Source organism: Puccinia triticina, chromosome 7A (genome assembly GCF_026914185.1).
Source record: "Puccinia triticina chromosome 7A, complete sequence".
NCBI lineage: Eukaryota > Fungi > Basidiomycota > Pucciniomycetes > Pucciniales > Pucciniaceae > Puccinia > Puccinia triticina.
In genome coordinates, this window is record NC_070564.1 from 4,951,233 (window position 1) to 4,968,067 (window position 16,835).

Consider the following 16,835-nt stretch of genomic DNA (forward strand, 5'->3'; position numbering starts at 1 on the left):
AGACATTTATTTCTCATGAGATTTTGCCATTGCAAAACCGGACATTTGTCCAGGCTTGTATCCCAATCCGGAGTTTATGCCCAAGAACAACAGCTGGAGTTGCTGCAATCACAATAACCACACATAAACAGGGTATTAAGGATAGCAGAAGGTAAAAAAACAAAAGCACAATGTGCGGTGGCTGCTGAGGCCTACCAACGCTTGCAATGAAAGTCTGCATTTGGAGGCTATTGGAGGCTATAAAAGGAGGGTTGAAGCAACACCCTTGGGAGTTTTTCCCCCGCGCAAATCAAGTGGGGATCAAAGGTCCTCAAGTGGTCTAGCGTGTTTCCTGGGGCTCAGTTCATTGTTTAAGGTACACTAAGAATGTAACACCATAAAATCATAAAATCTAAGCTGAAAAAAATGTGTACCACCCAAACACTCAAGTTAGAGCAACATCTCTAAAATGGTACATATAAATTCATCATTTGAAATTTTTATGATTTTTTGATTTTATGTATTGAAAATTTTATGATTTCAACTTTGAACACCTTAGGCCCCGTTTGGCTGTTGCGTTACACGTCATAAATGGTTGAATTTATGACGCCGCAACCCAAAGTTTGCCCCCCGTTGCCACCAAAACTTTGAAGCCCCTGGGGTTTGCGCGTCATAAATTTGACCATTTATGGTGTATAACGCGGCAGCCAAACAGGGCCTGTTTATTCCACATTTTTCACTGTATAGAATCTGAAATCAACACATAATGTTACAACTCTGATTGCAGCTCAACCAGAGGAGTTGAGGATGAAAAAATAGTGGAAAGATGGGGATATCTTAAGCCATCCATGGGGACAGCTTAGGCCATCCCAGAAATGTAGATTAGAGCAAAAAAGGTTCAGAAACACATGTGGGAGATTGGTTTTGAAAAAGTCCCCACTAAAATGCCTAATTCTCTAGTACTGCTGCGGCGTTGACATAGCGCGTAAGTACCTCCTTTGGAGGTTGCTTTGCTCCCCCAAGGAGGGGATTAGCTAAGTTAGGGGGAACCAGTGGCAAGCTTTATGATGAAATAAACAACCTAAAACCCATCAACCATTTTTTTCTTCCTGAAAAAGTACACCATTTATCTTGCCAATTCTGTCATAAAATTCAATTTATTGGGCCATCTTCAGCATCATAACAGCAATATTACACTTGATGTTAGTCAAAAGTGGTGTTATGGTGCTGAAAATAGCTGAATCTGTGGAATCTGATGTCAACATTGAAGAGAACAGTACTTTAGGTTGCCTGCAAAAGCAATGGATGCTTTGTGTTGAACTTTGTAGTTTTTATGGATTTAATCAGCAATTATATTGCCTATGATTATATTGGTGCCAAACACTACAATATGCATGATGAAAAAAGGATTTTGTTCATCAGCTCTTCAAATTAACTTCCCCTTAGCACCAGATTTTTTACACCACAGTCCATCTCAATGTCCTGACACTGGAGGGTGGGACTTTTTGGTGAACAATTTGCTCCTGCTCAGGGAGCATCATTCTCATGCAGTCAAGACAGTGATACACCAATTGGTTTTTGGGGTTGTGGGTCTTGACAAAATTTGGGGATCACTCTCATGGAAGGGTTGAGGAAAGTCATCTGACAGTTCTCTGTAAAAGGCTCTGTTGTGGTGTCAATTGAGAACCAGCACCTCAACGTTTGAGGGATAGATTGTGCCTAATATCCCTTCAAACCCTGTGTATTTGGGTGTTGAGTCAAAGCCCTTGAGAGTATGTTTCCTCCCAGGGGCTCTGCTGAAGATATTTTGAGGCCCAGGGGCTCTGTTGATCATAAATTAAGTCACAGTTTTGAAAACCATTGAAGCAGGCTCATTTTGATGGTGTATCTAATGGTTCTGTTGCATATTTTATGACTCTAACATTGAAATTTAGTACCCTTTTCCCTCTAAAGAACCTTAACTACAATCATCCTATTCTAAAACACTGGGCTGATCATATCATTCAGGTTCCTTCCACTTTTCCTTTATGTGAAGCGGTTGTTGCATCTCTAGCACAACTTGGCATCCAACCGTATGAAAGCCCTGCATGTTGCCTTGAAGTATACATAGATTGCTTCTTTTAAGTGTGTGGCTAACTTCACACCAAATTGTTACTAGCTACATTCCAAAAAAGCCAAAAAAGACGTGTACAGGCCTGTACACCATCCTTTCTTGGTTTGCAGGGATGTGAGTGCCAAGAAACCTGGTGTTCCCAGTACTGGGGAAGCCAATTTCCCAAACAATGTGGGTGTACACCAGCTGGGAAAGTAAGTTTTCTTGGTTTGTCAAAGACTTGCCCACCAATCCCAGCGCGCTGGTACAAATCTAGCTTGCCAATACTTACCTCTTGGCCAGCTGGATTTGTACCAGCTTGGTGGCAGGAATAAAACACAGGGCATGTTTTGAGAATTGGGCTGCATCACACAGACACTTCAAACTGAAAAGCGTCCACAGGATGCCCAGGGAGCATCCAGTGGATGCCAGGAGTGCTGAGCATCACTTGAACACTTTTGGAAGTTTCCATGTGATGTTTAGCCATCAAAAATTTCATTTGGACATCAAAAAATTTCATCCATTAGACACTCTCAATCCAGAGAATCCAGAGTGGCCAATGTACATCTGAAAGTCAACATCCATTGTAAACTCTTGCCAACAATCTAACCATTATGATACATGTATTTGTAGCTGCATGTAACATATCTTAATGTATTGCTGTTACACTGTAACGGTATCATAACGCGCGCCTGCTCCGTTACACTCGGATTTTTGTGTTGTGTAACGGCGCACTGATGCACTACAGTTTTTTTCAAATTCATGTGTTGAAGGGCCAATGCACCACCACTCCAATACATAATAGGCTGTAACGGCACGTAAAGGAGGCTCAATGTGCTACATTGAGCTTTGAAATGATGTATTGGCGTCATTGTATCGTCCAATGCGCTACACTACTTTTCTTTTATTGTGTAACGGAACCCAATTACAATACACTGTATATGCCACTAAGATACGTGTATTGTAATTTTATATTTTTTCTCTTGCTGGAGTGTCCAGTGGACACCAAGATAACTCTCAATTGAGAGTGTCCAATGGACACCAAGAGCTACCATCCATTGGACACCCTAAATTGAGAGTTTCTGATGGACACCAAGAGCTTCTGACTGCCAGCCTCATGTCCATTGTAAACTCTTGATGTCCCAAGGTGTCCACTGGACACCTTGGGACATTTTGAACTGATATACACGGCATGGAGATTCTATGGTTTGAGACCGTAGGCAGCGCGGTAAGGGGAAAGTGCTATGAGATGGATGTGCAAGATGACAGGCTACAAGGCTGTACCACTTTGAATGAGCAATATTTAATCAACAGTTTAGTGAAAGGTGGGTGCTGGCTGGGACTTAGGACCAGCAGCTCCCACACCATAACCAGCCGCTTGGGGGCAAGCCTCTATGTGAGACAGAGACCCAGCAGGGATCTCCTCCAGAGAGGATTTTTGAAGCTTGATGTGGACCGCACCAGCTGAGAGAAGTAGGAATTTTTTGGTGAATTTTTCTCATCAAGCATTACAGCCTCTTTTCTTGATGGATTTTCCTCCTTTTTTTTCTGGGATCTACCAACTAATTATCATCTGTTCAATTTTATTTTATTTTAAACCACTCTACTTAATAACATAAAGAACATATGATTGATAACAAGTGAAACTAACAATAGAACTAACAAATAAAAAGATTAGAAAAAAAAAAGATAAGAAAAAAAAATCACAATGCAACAACCATAAGGGCTCCTGGGTGGCACATTTGTCTCACAGAATGCTGCATTGGTGTAGTGTTACACCAGCACAATGGTTTGAGAAATTCCGCAGCTTCCAGACCAAAAAATTGGCTGCTTACTTCCAAGTCTCTCAGAAGCTCGTGCTTTGCATGGCCTGCCTGCCAACTTAAAAGGGAGGACTGACTAAATTTTGTTCCACATTTACCACAAATCCCTTCCTCTGGTTGTTACAATTCAAAAAGTGTTTAACTACTCTGTGGGTAGTATGGAGGTTAGAGATGGCACTTTTGCACATGTTGGTGGGTACCCACCACCTTTCAGCAGGTTTTTAGTAAAACGGAACACACCTCACCCACCATGGGTACCTGAAAAGGCAGAAAGATACCTGTAAGGGTGCTGGGTACCCATCAATGGGTGCAAAAGTACCATCTCTAAGCAAGGTACATAGTGAAGTTGATTGTTTTTCTCCCAGCTGATTCTTGTTAGATTTCTGCCCCATGCCCAACAGATCACTTATCTCATTTTTTCCATTCATTTCTTTCTTGTTCCTCAATTTAGTGTGACCCCCAATTTAGGCCTCTTTTTGTAATAATATTTCATTTGTCACCCTCATGAAATACATCCCGCACTCAGTTCTGAGCCCATATCAGCAAGACATGCTGTCTAGGACATGCTCTATCAACACTTCCTTGCAGGTGTTCTGAGTCCCTGAGCATTCTGTGCTCCTGATCTTTCCAGCTTGCCCCTTTTCAGTCATTGGCCCTTAGCCCTATTTCTTTCACTGCTCTGAGACATTTGTTGGAGATATTGCCACATTTGTAACAGCACTTCATGTACATACACAGGTCCAACTGGGTGTCCCGGGGCCGGGGGCGGCACCCGTTGCACCACTGGGACCCGCTTTGCCGACATGTCATGGGCGCACCGGCGCACTAGTCGAGAACCCCTATAGCGCGTCGGGGGCCGCACCCAAGTCTTCCGTGCCAAGGCGCGCCCCTCCGGACCGGTGCCGGTGATGACCCGCGACGGTAGCGCCCGCTGCGCTGATAGGGAAACGTGGCTGGGGATGGTACAGTGCCGGCGAGGCACGCCTGGTGGTCTCCACTTTCTCGGGGTGAACTTCCTCAGCTGAGGGGACTGTGACTTCGGCACGCGTCAATCTCTGTTAGCAACAACTGATGGCAAAACAAGGAGGCATCTTTAGCGCCGATGAGTCGACGCACCCGGTCCCTGTGCAGGAAGGAGATAGAGACGGATTTGCTGGCATGAGTTCGTAGGACAGGCTATCGCGTCGATAGGTACAGAATCGACTTCCACACTTATGTAGTTCATAGGCAGTTCCCGGTTGGGCCTCAGCCCTTCCCTTCCCTAGGACCTCATCAGGAGATGTTCCCGAAAGGTTACGTCATATTGTCAATTCAGTGTTACAGGCATACGCAAGAGATAATCGAGAGTCCTGCAGGGCTATTCCACCTGGTTATGGTGGCGTTACATTGCGCGGGACGGGCCGTGTGAAGTTCACTATAGGCAGTTGTTCCCGGACGTTGGCACTGAGTCGTGTGCCAATCTGGTGCCACTGGGATGTGTTGCACGAGTCGACGTCGAAATAGCTCACCAGTTGCCTTTTCCGAGCCCCAGTCCTGCGAGTGCGCTTTGCTACCTCCGGACGCAACATATCCTAATGGCACCAACTTGGTACACGGCTGAGTGCCAACCGGGAACTGCCTATGAGCTTCACAAACGTATCCACCATTACCAGGTGGAATAGTGATATCTCTTGATTGTCTCGCTACATGAAAGTGGAGGAATATTTCTTGCCTTGGCGAAATCTGGGTATTGGAAAACATTTTTTGATGTGTGGATGGATGGTGAGTTGGAGGCGCTCGGGCCTGTGTGAGCGCGGCCCGCGATGGCCACATGATCTTTTAGAAGGCACTCTCCCCTCCGCGGTCGTTCGGCTGGCGGGTTATCCGGTGATATCCGCGATTCGTATCGTGCATTCGCATTGGGCTTCTTCCGAAGCACGAGGGTCACGTGACTGAGTGATATATGCTGTCTCAATCCTTCTCAATCGCGTTGCTTAGGTCACGGACTATTGATGGTGTCGAGCAGACGACATGATTAACTTGCGTGCCAGAGGCATGGGATGAAAGGAACTTGACAAGGTTGATAACCAGATCATTTCCTCAAACCATTGTAGTCACCACGGGCTGTTTTCATTATGTTTTTCCCCGTCCGCGGGTGGTTATGAGGACGCGAAAACGCTTACAAATGAAGGTATTATTAAGCATCAGTCCAGTCTCCAAGCAACTCCAATCACGACTCATGGTTGCAGGTGCACTCCATAACGCTTATGACCATGATGCTATGGCTATGGCTCGACCGATTCAATTCATTTCTGTATCATTGGTAAGAGCGCATCATCTCCAGAGACGACTTACCAACACGGAGCATATGCAAACGCCACAAAAGGGTACAAATCTTCATATTAACTTGCAGATACTGGCAGTAGGATGAATTTTCTCGATGAAAAAAAAGTCTTCGGAGGAAATGCCCGAAAGATCTGCAAAGGACTTGTCAATCACCCTTGTAACCATCTCCATCTTGAGTGGTGGGAGAATCTAGCGAGGAACGGACCATCGAAAGGCTTCCGCTTGGGAGATTTTCCACCTACAAGGATGAATCTCAAAACTTTTGAGGTCATATATTCAGATGAATTGCTGGATGGCCTCTCACAAGCTTATCTGTTGGAGTGTGCTCTGGAGAGGTCATATTAAGAACTTCCACTTGATCGCCTTAATTGTTGAGAATCTCCGGCAGAGGCTGTGAGGTGTAAATTGTAGAAGATGGTGCGTGATGCAGGTGCATAGGAATGTTTGCGGCTGGCACGATTCTGTCTACCCGAACGAAAAAAGTCAGGTTCATGAAGTATTACGATTTCATAGGTCTAGACCTGAGCGAGAGCCTTCAAAGGGATAGCTTGACTTATATATACAAATTTATCGATGACGGGGTTAATAATTAAATATCGCTAGACTAATCAAGAGAGGGTGCTCGTGGCCATGGCCGGCTGCAGAGATTCTTCAAGGAACGAAGACACTTTGAAGCGAAGAGACCATCTTCGAAAGTCGCCTTGGGACCACAATCTCGAGACCGACCAGCTACTTGGAACACTGTCGACTAGAGAAAGGCCGGGAGTTGCAGCTAGCCAAGTTGGCCATACAACCTCTTCTCGCCTTTCGAAAAACTCTCAGCGTTATCGATTGTCGAGCATTGCTTCTCGACCGTTCATTGGCGATGCGGAGACCTCCGTCGTCAACCCACTGCGGTGTCCGGGTGGGAATACTTGCGGGCGCGTTTACCAACGGTTTCTTGGAGTTACTCGCCAGTCTCTTCGTCCCTCTCGAAACTACGCTTAGCTAAGATAGGAAGGAAGGAACAAGTTACGACAATAGAAAACTGTTTTAGTCAGATAACAAGGATGGGAATGAAGCGATTTTCCTGGCATTTCTCTTTTCCGTTTCTTTTCCTTCTTTTGGTTGCCGAGCCGGCTGTCAAACCAATCTGATTTTCCCCTTATTTAACTTCCGGAGCTCGACCATATATCTTTTCCGACATCACTGGTACCTTACAATCCCGAGTGTCGCCTCCACCTTTGAAGAGTCAACCGACAAGCCCCAGCCATCCAAACCTCGTTGGTCAAACCAAGTTATCCACCGGAGGGTCAGTCGGGGTAGGTCTTTACTATCATGCTATCTAGATTTTCGTTCTTTTCATCGATCGATAGCTTGGGCTTGGGCCATGTGAAGTCCTGTCGATTTCTTGCTCTTTTCACTCACCAAGTCTCGCGTCTCAGTCAAGGCAACAACGCGTGCATACCTTCATCCACGTGGCAGCATTGTCGGTTTTCCATGTCCTCTGTCTCTCCTATTCTCCGAGTCTTTCCCTTCCTTTAGAGGCCCTACTCTAGTACTCCCGCACTTCCCCATTCCCAATCCCCTCATGCCCGGCTATTCTGTGCACGGTTGAAGGATCAAATACCACGAGGGGCAACATCAGCTGTCTGATCGAAGAACAGTAGTATCGTTCCAATTTGAGCTCGTCAACCCGCCTCGATGGTCATCGTCGACCAAAGGCTGTGGGTCTAGCCGTGATCATGGCCTATTCTTTTGCGATCCCTCTCGAGTCTCAGTCGGCTCCCCCTAGTCCATGGGTTGGAGTGTGCTGGACTGAGCACCCTTAGGCAGTGCAGAGTTAGAATGAGCCTCTACACTGCCATTGGGCTTCTCCGCTTGTCTGGATGGTCACGGCCAGTCCGACCCCAGTAAAACTTGCCCCCAGCTTACCTGGGTAGCGTCCGTGTTTTCGCTGTTTTGGTACTTAACACAAGTAGCGTCTGCTGACGACGCTTGAGCCTATCGACCGAGCCGTGACTTTTTATCCTTTTTTTTCGTGCGCTGCTCACTGCCCTCGGGCCGTTCTTGCTCTGCTCGCCCTGATACTCTTTATTATCTGGGATCCCTTTTGGGTAACTCTGGCGGGATCGTCAAACTTACCCAATTCCTTTCTGCGGCCGCCGTATCTCTCAGATAGACTGACTGACTATCGTCGCCCCGTCTGGGATCACTCCTTGACATCCGAACCACAGACGATTGAAAGTTTTGATTGCTGGATCTGTAGTATTCTCATCGTAGCACAGGACTGCTGGCATTGGCATTGCAGTGTTGATCAGCTGGTTTCCAAGCAGACAGCCGCTTTCCTCATCGCTTATCTCCTCTCTCTGCCTTTCTAAAGCAGGGCAGACAGGCCCCGCCGTTGTGGTTGATGCGCATACGTCAACGAGCAGTTAGGCAGCTCAGTGACCTCAACTCATAAACTGCTTCTCGGAAATTTTCTTCTCCCAATCAGACCTGAAGATAAAAAAAGAGGAGAAAAAAACTGCTGAGGATAAAACTGGCTTGATTGTCCATCGAGAAATCTTCAACTCTATTCGGCATCGAAGATCACTGCGCTCGTCTGCCTCACTGCATAGATAATCTTCAGGCCCGACGAAGTGAGCAGACCTCAGTTAGCCAATCATCCCCTCAATCAACCACTGCCATCGTCCTTTATCCTCTGTCCCCGTCTCTCCTTCCCCTTCTTTCCCCGGGCTCTCTATATATTCTAACCCCTCGAGCTCATCGGCCTCCTCCTCCGGGCTTCTTACCACAATCATCCGTGCTCATACTGAACTACGCCCGCGACTTTTTTTCTCTTTCTAGTTAGTAAAGACAAATACAACTTGCTTCTTTCTCTGAGGTATCTCTTTGATCATCTATTCTAAGTCACTTTTCGAAAATGTAAGTTGCTAACTGTTCGACACGTGCGCTCGTCACCCGCAATCTAATTGATTGTTTTGTCTTTCCGATAGCTTCAGTCTCTTAGCTCAAGGACTGGTTCTAACATCTCTTGCCAATCGACCCATCAGCTGTGCTCTGGCCGCCCAATTATTCTCCTTGCTGCTTTGCTATCTCTCTCGAAGGAGTCGAACTATTTTTATCTGGAATATCTTCATCCTTTTCGACTGCGCACACTCCCAGAGGCACCACGTCTCACAGTCATGTCGTTTCCACCAACAATCTCATCATCGGTACGTGAAGCTGTGAGATCTCCCCAGATTTTATCTGGACTTATTGAAACAAAGATTGGATCTTCAATTGAACCATATTCCTACGCTCCTTTACAGGCACTTCCCGAAGGCAGTTACAATCCGAATTGCCCGTTGTCTTTCGCTCAGAGCCAATCTGGTATATCTGACATCAAACCCTTCAGCTTGCCGTCATTAGCTTCTATCACATCCAACCTTGCCACAAGGAGTCCATCGGCTGAGCAGTCCCTGACTGGACCCCATAGAAAATCTTGCTCATTTAGCATTTCCGGTCGCCGCCGGTTTTCCCCTCTCGGGACTAGCATGGATTTTGGAGATCCCGTGTCGCCCCTCGAAAGTGAGCTTTCAGCCGAAGGGCGTTCCAGTGCCAGCGGAATCAGCATGATTGCTGCAGGCCATCGACCTCGCTCTCATAGTCTACTGTCCGGTTATTCTGTCGTGGGGAACCTCGCAGAACCTGATGCTCCCGCTGACGAAAGCGCATCCGATAGTGGCGGCTCTGACAAGAAAAACGAAGATAATGAATCTTCTGCGTTGTCCAAGAAACGCAGTCGCACATTAACAACGCCCTCTCAGCAGCGCAGGTGAGTCTTATGGACAAACGCATTCTTGATCAACTGCTCATTTCCAATCGCTTTTTTTGCGACTTTGCTCCCGGCGCGGCCAGACTCATGCAGATTCTTGAACAAGTGAGTCTCGGTTTCTTTTTGCTTGTTTTTCTTGCATTCTCTTTTTGGCCTCTTTGAACGCCTAGTGAGCCTGATTCCATGTTCATCTTTATCGTACCCACAGACTCGTTTCCCATCTACTGATGTCAGGGAACAATTGGCCCGAGAACTGGGCATGACTCCCCGTAGAGTTCAAATCTGGTTTCAAAATGTATGTCATCCGGTCATTATGGCTTTTGTCCTGCTCGAAAAACTTACCAATCTCGTTCGCTCGCTGCTAGCGACGGCAAGGCATGAAGAAGGCTCTTGAACAGAAAACTGAACAGGAGACCTCGGGTGCTTCGAAAACTGAGTTTCCTCGATCTCGAGGATATAGCTTTGGTTTGCCAGCGGATACATACGCTCAATCAGGATTGCATTCTCTTCCCGAGGGTAAAATTGCAACGGCTGCGTCACATGGTCAGAACACAGGCTCGGGTGAAGCTCGCCACACCTCTCATTCAATAGACGGCCTCCAGCAGCTTTACTCCTCCCGCTCCGTCTCTCGCGGCATGCCTCATGGATTAACGCACCTTGAACTTTCAAACAATTGCACGGCCGCTTCAAACAACGATCCGAGTGGTGGATCCGTTGGGGACTACATTTGGACTGATCCTTCCACCGCAAGCAGTTTGTACTCCATACCCTCGGCCACTGGTGGTGACGCGAGCTTTTCACCATTTGCCAAGCAAGACCATCATTATTCCAATTCGGACCTTACCCGTCATGAGCCAACGGCCGCGGGAAATCGTCATCGGAGTCAGACAAATCCGGATTTCTTTGGAATTATCAATGGGCTTATGGACCTTCCGGGGCTCGGGCGAACGTCACAAGAGTCAATGGATTCTTTTCAACACATGCCCGATGGAAATGCCCAGCAGATGGCCATGAACAGCCGCGATCAGTTTTCAGGGACCACTGACGGGTGGTCAAGTAGCTACATTCAATCGGCCCCCGCTTGGCAGGAGGGTTTAGACAACTTGAAGATAGACAGGCACGGCTATGGCATCGACCGCTCGACTTACCCTTCAGCTGCGGGCCCTGATCCGACATTTTCAAACTCCACTTGCAAAGTTGTTGATCCCTCAAACGGATACTACTACTCTGGCGGGAACTCAGGAACTTTTGGAAACGATGGGCTCGGTACTACCTCGCTTCTTCTCAACCGTGAAGGCGAATACGTGAGCAATCTTGAGCACGATACTCTGGAGCCTGATCTAGCTCAGCACCTCAGGAACCGCAGTCAATCGCTACAATATTAAGGGTCTTTCAAATTTTAAAAAAGTAAAAACAATCAAACATAAAAGTACAAACGTTCGTCCTAAAACTTTGAGCCCTTCACCATCGTTCCAATTCCTTTGAAAGGGATTTCATCAGTTCGGATTTGTCTAACCTTGAAAGACTTCTCGATTTGACTCAGTTTTGGGTTGGTTACAATGTGGTTGCTAGAAATTAAATTCATCTTCCTCACAGTATCTATTCTCCTTCCTATATGTAGCAACAGTTTCAGACACAGCCTTCTACATCATCGAAAATTTCGGATCAGGCATGTTAGATTTGACTTCTGTGCGGTCCTTGTTATTATCTTTTGTTCTTTAAATTTGGGAGAGCTCTGGTAGATCAGTCAGGCTTTTGATTGTACCCGAAGCTTGTATTATTAGAGTTTCTTGGTAGTGTTATCAAGAACAAAGTGTTTTTCTTTTTTGGTTTGCCTCTACTCTGTTTTGATTCATCAATTTTGTTGCACACCCCCTTTCCCTTTTTATCTCTATCGGATCTTCCTTTGGATTTCTTTGCACTTTTGTAGCGTGAAAGACATGTTTTAAGGACGCTGTAACTTATTCTCAAGTAAAGGAAACCACATCAAGGTACAAAACGCCTGTGAAATATGTTACTTGCACGTAGAGCCTTTTGAATGAACATATTTTCTCAAGACTGGGACATCTAAAGAGGCTCAAATATTTAAATAGAGAGATAGTACAGCACTTTCGGAAAAGGATGTCAGTGGATCCCAAAACCCAAAAACCAAAAACCGAAAAGCAGAGCCTGCAGGTCGTGCATGCGCCTGCATATGAACTGTGGGGCTGCAGATATCGGACGCTATTTGCAATCCTGAAAATCCAGCCCCGGCCGGCTCCCATACGCAAATGAGCCATCGAAGGCCATCGACTACTGGCTTCGCTTCCTGCCAGGTACCCCCCCCTTCCCCCCAACCGCTGCCACCAACCGACCGAATGTTCATTCTCGTCCACTTCCCGCCAGCCATTTGAATCCAAAAACTCGAATCCCAAATCACCAAAACCTCAAAATGTCTAGCTCAAACAATTTTGCCCAGTACTTCGATGCGCCCGCGCCGATCACCATGCCCCATTGGTACCCTCCCCCATCTGAAGCCGAAGGGATTTCTGGATTACCTAACCCAGCCGACCGCGGCCATCATCCGAGCTTCGCCGGCCACTACAACTTGGACGCCGGCCATATTCCGGGTCCTGCTGGTGCCGCTACTGGGGGCCCTCCGTTAGTCGCCGGCCACCATGTTTATCACACCGCCATTGCAACTGCTCATGGCGCCCCGCGCCATGTCTCGAACGGCCCGGCCTATGTTGATTATGGTACCGCCAGCCCATCCGGTCAGCTGCCCACCAACACCGGCCACGTTGATTTTGGCTATGCCGGTGGTCACCCGACCAGCTACCCGGACGGACTTGCTCGCAGCTACCCGGCCGGCCATGCTGATTTCACCGCCACCACTCCCGGCGCCAAACGGGCCCTTGTCGCTTTGGGTGCTCAGCCCACCGGCCCCGGTGGCACCTTGCCATTGCACCCGCCACCCCGAGCTACCCCGGCCCTGGTTTTGGCGTTGGCACCCCGGCGCAATTGGTATCGGAGTCCCATAACAAACCCAAGGATCAATTCTACGATCCAGACGATGAAGAAGAAACACGGGTGATCACTCCCATTCACATAGCGTACTTGGTCTATATGGAGAAGAAGTTTTCCGACCCGCAGGTGCCCTCGAAATTCATCAGGTCAACCACTCACGCCACCCTGACTCCCTGGAAAACTGACATCACTGGATGGGACTTGTACAACTTCAAACGGGGCCTTTTGGCCTACCTCAACTCCCGAAACAACATGCTTGAGTTCATGATTGAAGCGGAGGCGGGCGGTTTGTTAAAATGGGTCGGTTATATCATGAACAACAATGTATATCCAAAGTCTCGCCCAATCACCCTTGATACCGAGGACGCCTTCGCCTTATTTGCCGCGCGGGCCGAGAAGGTTCACAAGTCTCCCTGTCATGTCTTGGTCTCCATGGCCAATCCAGAGAAGGGCAAGAAGGACAAGGCCACTGTAAGCTGCTTGAGTGTTTTATATTTGCATAAACCTTGGAAACAGTTTCTGATCCGGTCGCTTGCACTTAGAATACCAAGTGCAACAATATTCTACGAATGCAGTATGGGACTGCTGAAGAGCGGAAGCAAGCGGAGCATTTAATGTGGCGCAAAGAAGTCAATGTAAGTCTTATTTGACCGTTGCTTTGGGGGCCATTTCTGATATGGTTTGACCTGCAGCCCAAGGCGGTCTTGGCGTCCAACAGGCAGACGCTCTGCATGCAGATCCGGGAATCGTGCCTGCAGCATCCGAATTCCGCCGCCGAGGGCCTCACTTTTACCTGCCAAGATAATCCGACGTTGTACATGGTCATTGGCAACGATCGGATTTGGAACTGGACCGACGCGCTGGAGCGAGGGGATGCAGGAGTCAACCTGACCCATCCGCCTGAGGAGGAGGACGACCCACTTTTTATCTGGCTGGAAAAGAAAAACAACCAGCCTCGACCCCCGAGACGAGCTCTGCGGAATGCTGCCACACCAACCAGTCGACGAGGTGGTTGAGGTGGCAGCAGGCTTGCTCCGACCCCATCAGGTCGATCTCACAGCTCCTTCCAAACTCCACCGGCGTCCGGCTCCTTCCAAACTCCACCGGCGTCCCGCCATTCACCCCATTCGGTATCTTCGTCATTGTCATCTATCCCTCCGACGTCATCCCCACTGTCGTCAGTGTCTTCGGTTCCTCCATCCTCCTCGATGGGAGGATGGGTTTCTCATACTAGTCCTGGTACCGGTCGTCACAAAAACCCGTGATTGGAATCGGTATCCCCCTCCCGATGTAGCAGCGCTTGCGAGTGGTGTCAAGAGCCCCTCCCCCTCCTCCCAGTCCTCGGTGTCGAACATTTGGGCACGTTAGACCAGTACCTTGGCATCTGCCAAATCGGCGTACATGACCATCATACCCGGATCCTCCTCGAGCACTACAAGATAACGCACTGGACGTATTTTTGCCGCGTCCATCCGGATACACTACTCATGTTGAAGTTTGCCGAAGGGCCTGCTCAACAGTTGTGTGATGGCATGGCCCTATGGGTGGCCACCCTCCAGAAGAACCGGCGAGAAATCGAAAACGAAGTCGAATACGCCTCCAATAGATAGTCTGTGATCTCTCCATAATCACACCACATTGATTGTTCTTTTCTTATTTCTTTATTTTTTTACCCGCCAATCTCTCAATGTTTTCTTATTTATTATTTTCCCCTCCAAACTCGTGTTTTTATTGGTATCCTATACATATTTTGTTGTTATTCTTGTGGCTGTTAGATGTACATAGTCTAGCCAGTATTTGATAGAAACAAACAAGCAAGCAAAAGTATGTGTGATGCCTGAATATTGAGTTCAAGTGAGGTTCATCCGACGTTCTCGGGCCTCAACCATACTTCAAGAAGGATCGCGGAGCTCAACCCTTCTCCAAAATGGGTTGCTCATCTGCCTGCTATATGGATCGTACGGTCGGAGCATTTGAATCTTGAGCTCAAGTGACCGGGTTCCTACGGTGATTGCGCTTGTCAACCAGTCGTCGAAATTGCCCCAGTAGGACAATTGGAAGTCATCATCAAAGTCCATATCCTCGCAGCCAGGGATGATGGCATTCCAGAAGACCAGCTGTCCTACCTGGCCCATCGAGTTGAAGGAGTCCATGAGAACCGCCCCAGCCCCAGGTGATATTTCGTCGCAAGCGGCCGCCACGTCCGCAACAAAGTCCTCAAACTGTGTCTCTTTTGCTACTACATCTAGCGTCACTGCATGTGGCAAAAATACTTGGGTCCACCATGGCCCTCGTCCAGTTGAATTAGGGATGTAAATGTCTAATGATGTGTTGATTGTGCATTGGTGTCCCTACATTTGGAATTAATCAATAAGGCTGAATGATCTGCGCAATCAAACACACTGTTAATCATTAACATACCGCTCTGATGGTCATACCATCCTCATCTTCCAGAATTGGAGAACGGGTGCGGAACTGAGGCGGCATTGCTATTGAGCGGTTGGGAGTTTGGCGGCACCATCCTACAAGCAATGGCCCTTTATATTTCATGTCATGACTGATCAGCAGCTGCTCTCGTCCCAAGGCTACCAAGCAGGAGATCCTCAGATCCAACAGCTGATTGATTAACAGATCTATTGCGCTGATCAGTTCACTCACTTAACTCACAAAAAATCACACTAATAAAGTAAAAGTAAATTGAAACAAAATTATATACAAGAAAGGACCAGGTAAAGTAAAAATAACATAATATATACAAGGAGCAACAGTAAATTTGACTAGTGAAATACCATCTAAAAAGACAAGTGACCGCAATCGAGGTACAGAGATCGCATTAAGTTGGGGGTCGCCAACGTGCGCAGGTAATTGCTGATGATGTCGGCATCGCGGGCCTTTCCGGTTAAAACCCGATCCCGTTTGAGATGCATCTTGAGGACCGCAAACAGCTTCTCAATCGGATTAAAGTCAGGCGAGTAAGGTGGGAGGTAAATTACTACCACTCGTTGATCGTTGCATATCTTCTGAATTGTCCCGTGGTGTATTTTTGCGTTATCGAGGATGAGGACGCTATTTTTCGCAGGAAACGGAGACATCGTCGGTATCCGATCATTTTATTAGTTGTAATCAAAGCCACATGAGTATCAATACATATGTCAAGTAGATAAACAAAATACAAACATACCAATATATTAATCAGGAAAAACTCAAAGTCCAGGCAAGTGATTGAACCCTCCTGTATAATGCTGCCCAAGACACCGAAATCTAGAGATATCGCCGGCAGGACACTGTATTGTGTTGAGTTGCGGACCTTGCAAATCCGTTTTGAGCAAAATCCCTTTTTCGTCCAGCAAAATCGACGCTGCTGTACCTCCAAGCAGACCGCACTTTCATCTGGAGAGAGAAGAAGAGAAGAAATGAAATTCAGATTGATCAGTGTTGGAAAACAGGGCCATCGAAAACAAAAAACGACTCACCAGTAAAGACGAGGTAGTCGGCGGGTAGTCTGCCTACATCCAAGCAAAACTGAGCTCGCTTGACCAGACATTGAGCTGGGTTGACGGTGCGTGCAACTACACGCAAAAGACCCAACCTTGTGGTTAACTCCCGGTGAATAGTAGTGATACAGACATCAATCCCTTCTTGGGCCAAACCGGATTGAATTTCATCAAGATACACAGTTGGATCGCCCAGGATCATCTCCCATACAAACTTGCTTCGCTCTGGAGAGAGCCGGAGAGGTCGACCGCGCGCTAGGTATTCAGATGGATCCCGCACGACCGCTCGAGTCAAGATGAAGAGCGCCTTCCACCGT

General features: G+C 47.5%; 4 protein-coding genes across 4 annotated transcripts; 2 read left to right on the forward strand and 2 right to left on the reverse strand.

Moving 5' to 3' along the window:
• Nucleotides 1-4,733: 4,733 nt before the first annotated feature.
• PtA15_7A537 (uncharacterized protein) lies at nucleotides 4,734-5,119 on the reverse strand (the record flags this gene model as incomplete). The annotated part of the gene is made up of 2 exons (XM_053171153.1): nucleotides 4,734-4,924; nucleotides 5,011-5,119. 2 exons carry the CDS (start codon nucleotides 5,117-5,119, stop codon nucleotides 4,734-4,736), a joined length of 300 nt encoding a protein of 99 aa, XP_053022363.1.
• Nucleotides 5,120-6,849: 1,730 nt separating this feature from the next.
• On the forward strand, nucleotides 6,850-7,206 carry PtA15_7A538 (uncharacterized protein; the record flags this gene model as incomplete). The annotated part of the gene is made up of 1 exon (XM_053171154.1): nucleotides 6,850-7,206. The coding sequence occupies one exon, from the start codon at nucleotides 6,850-6,852 to the stop codon at nucleotides 7,204-7,206; it is 357 nt and encodes a 118-aa protein (XP_053022364.1).
• Nucleotides 7,207-9,386: 2,180 nt separating this feature from the next.
• Nucleotides 9,387-11,403, forward strand: PtA15_7A539 (uncharacterized protein; the record flags this gene model as incomplete). The annotated part of the gene is made up of 5 exons (XM_053171155.1): nucleotides 9,387-9,416; nucleotides 9,513-10,018; nucleotides 10,102-10,123; nucleotides 10,227-10,313; nucleotides 10,384-11,403. The coding sequence occupies 5 exons, from the start codon at nucleotides 9,387-9,389 to the stop codon at nucleotides 11,401-11,403; spliced, it is 1,665 nt and encodes a 554-aa protein (XP_053022365.1).
• Nucleotides 11,404-14,916: 3,513 nt separating this feature from the next.
• PtA15_7A540 (uncharacterized protein) lies at nucleotides 14,917-15,511 on the reverse strand (the record flags this gene model as incomplete). Its single annotated transcript, XM_053171157.1, has 2 exons — nucleotides 14,917-15,375; nucleotides 15,446-15,511. The coding sequence occupies 2 exons, from the start codon at nucleotides 15,509-15,511 to the stop codon at nucleotides 14,917-14,919; spliced, it is 525 nt and encodes a 174-aa protein (XP_053022366.1).
• Between the last annotated feature and the right edge of the window lie 1,324 nt (nucleotides 15,512-16,835).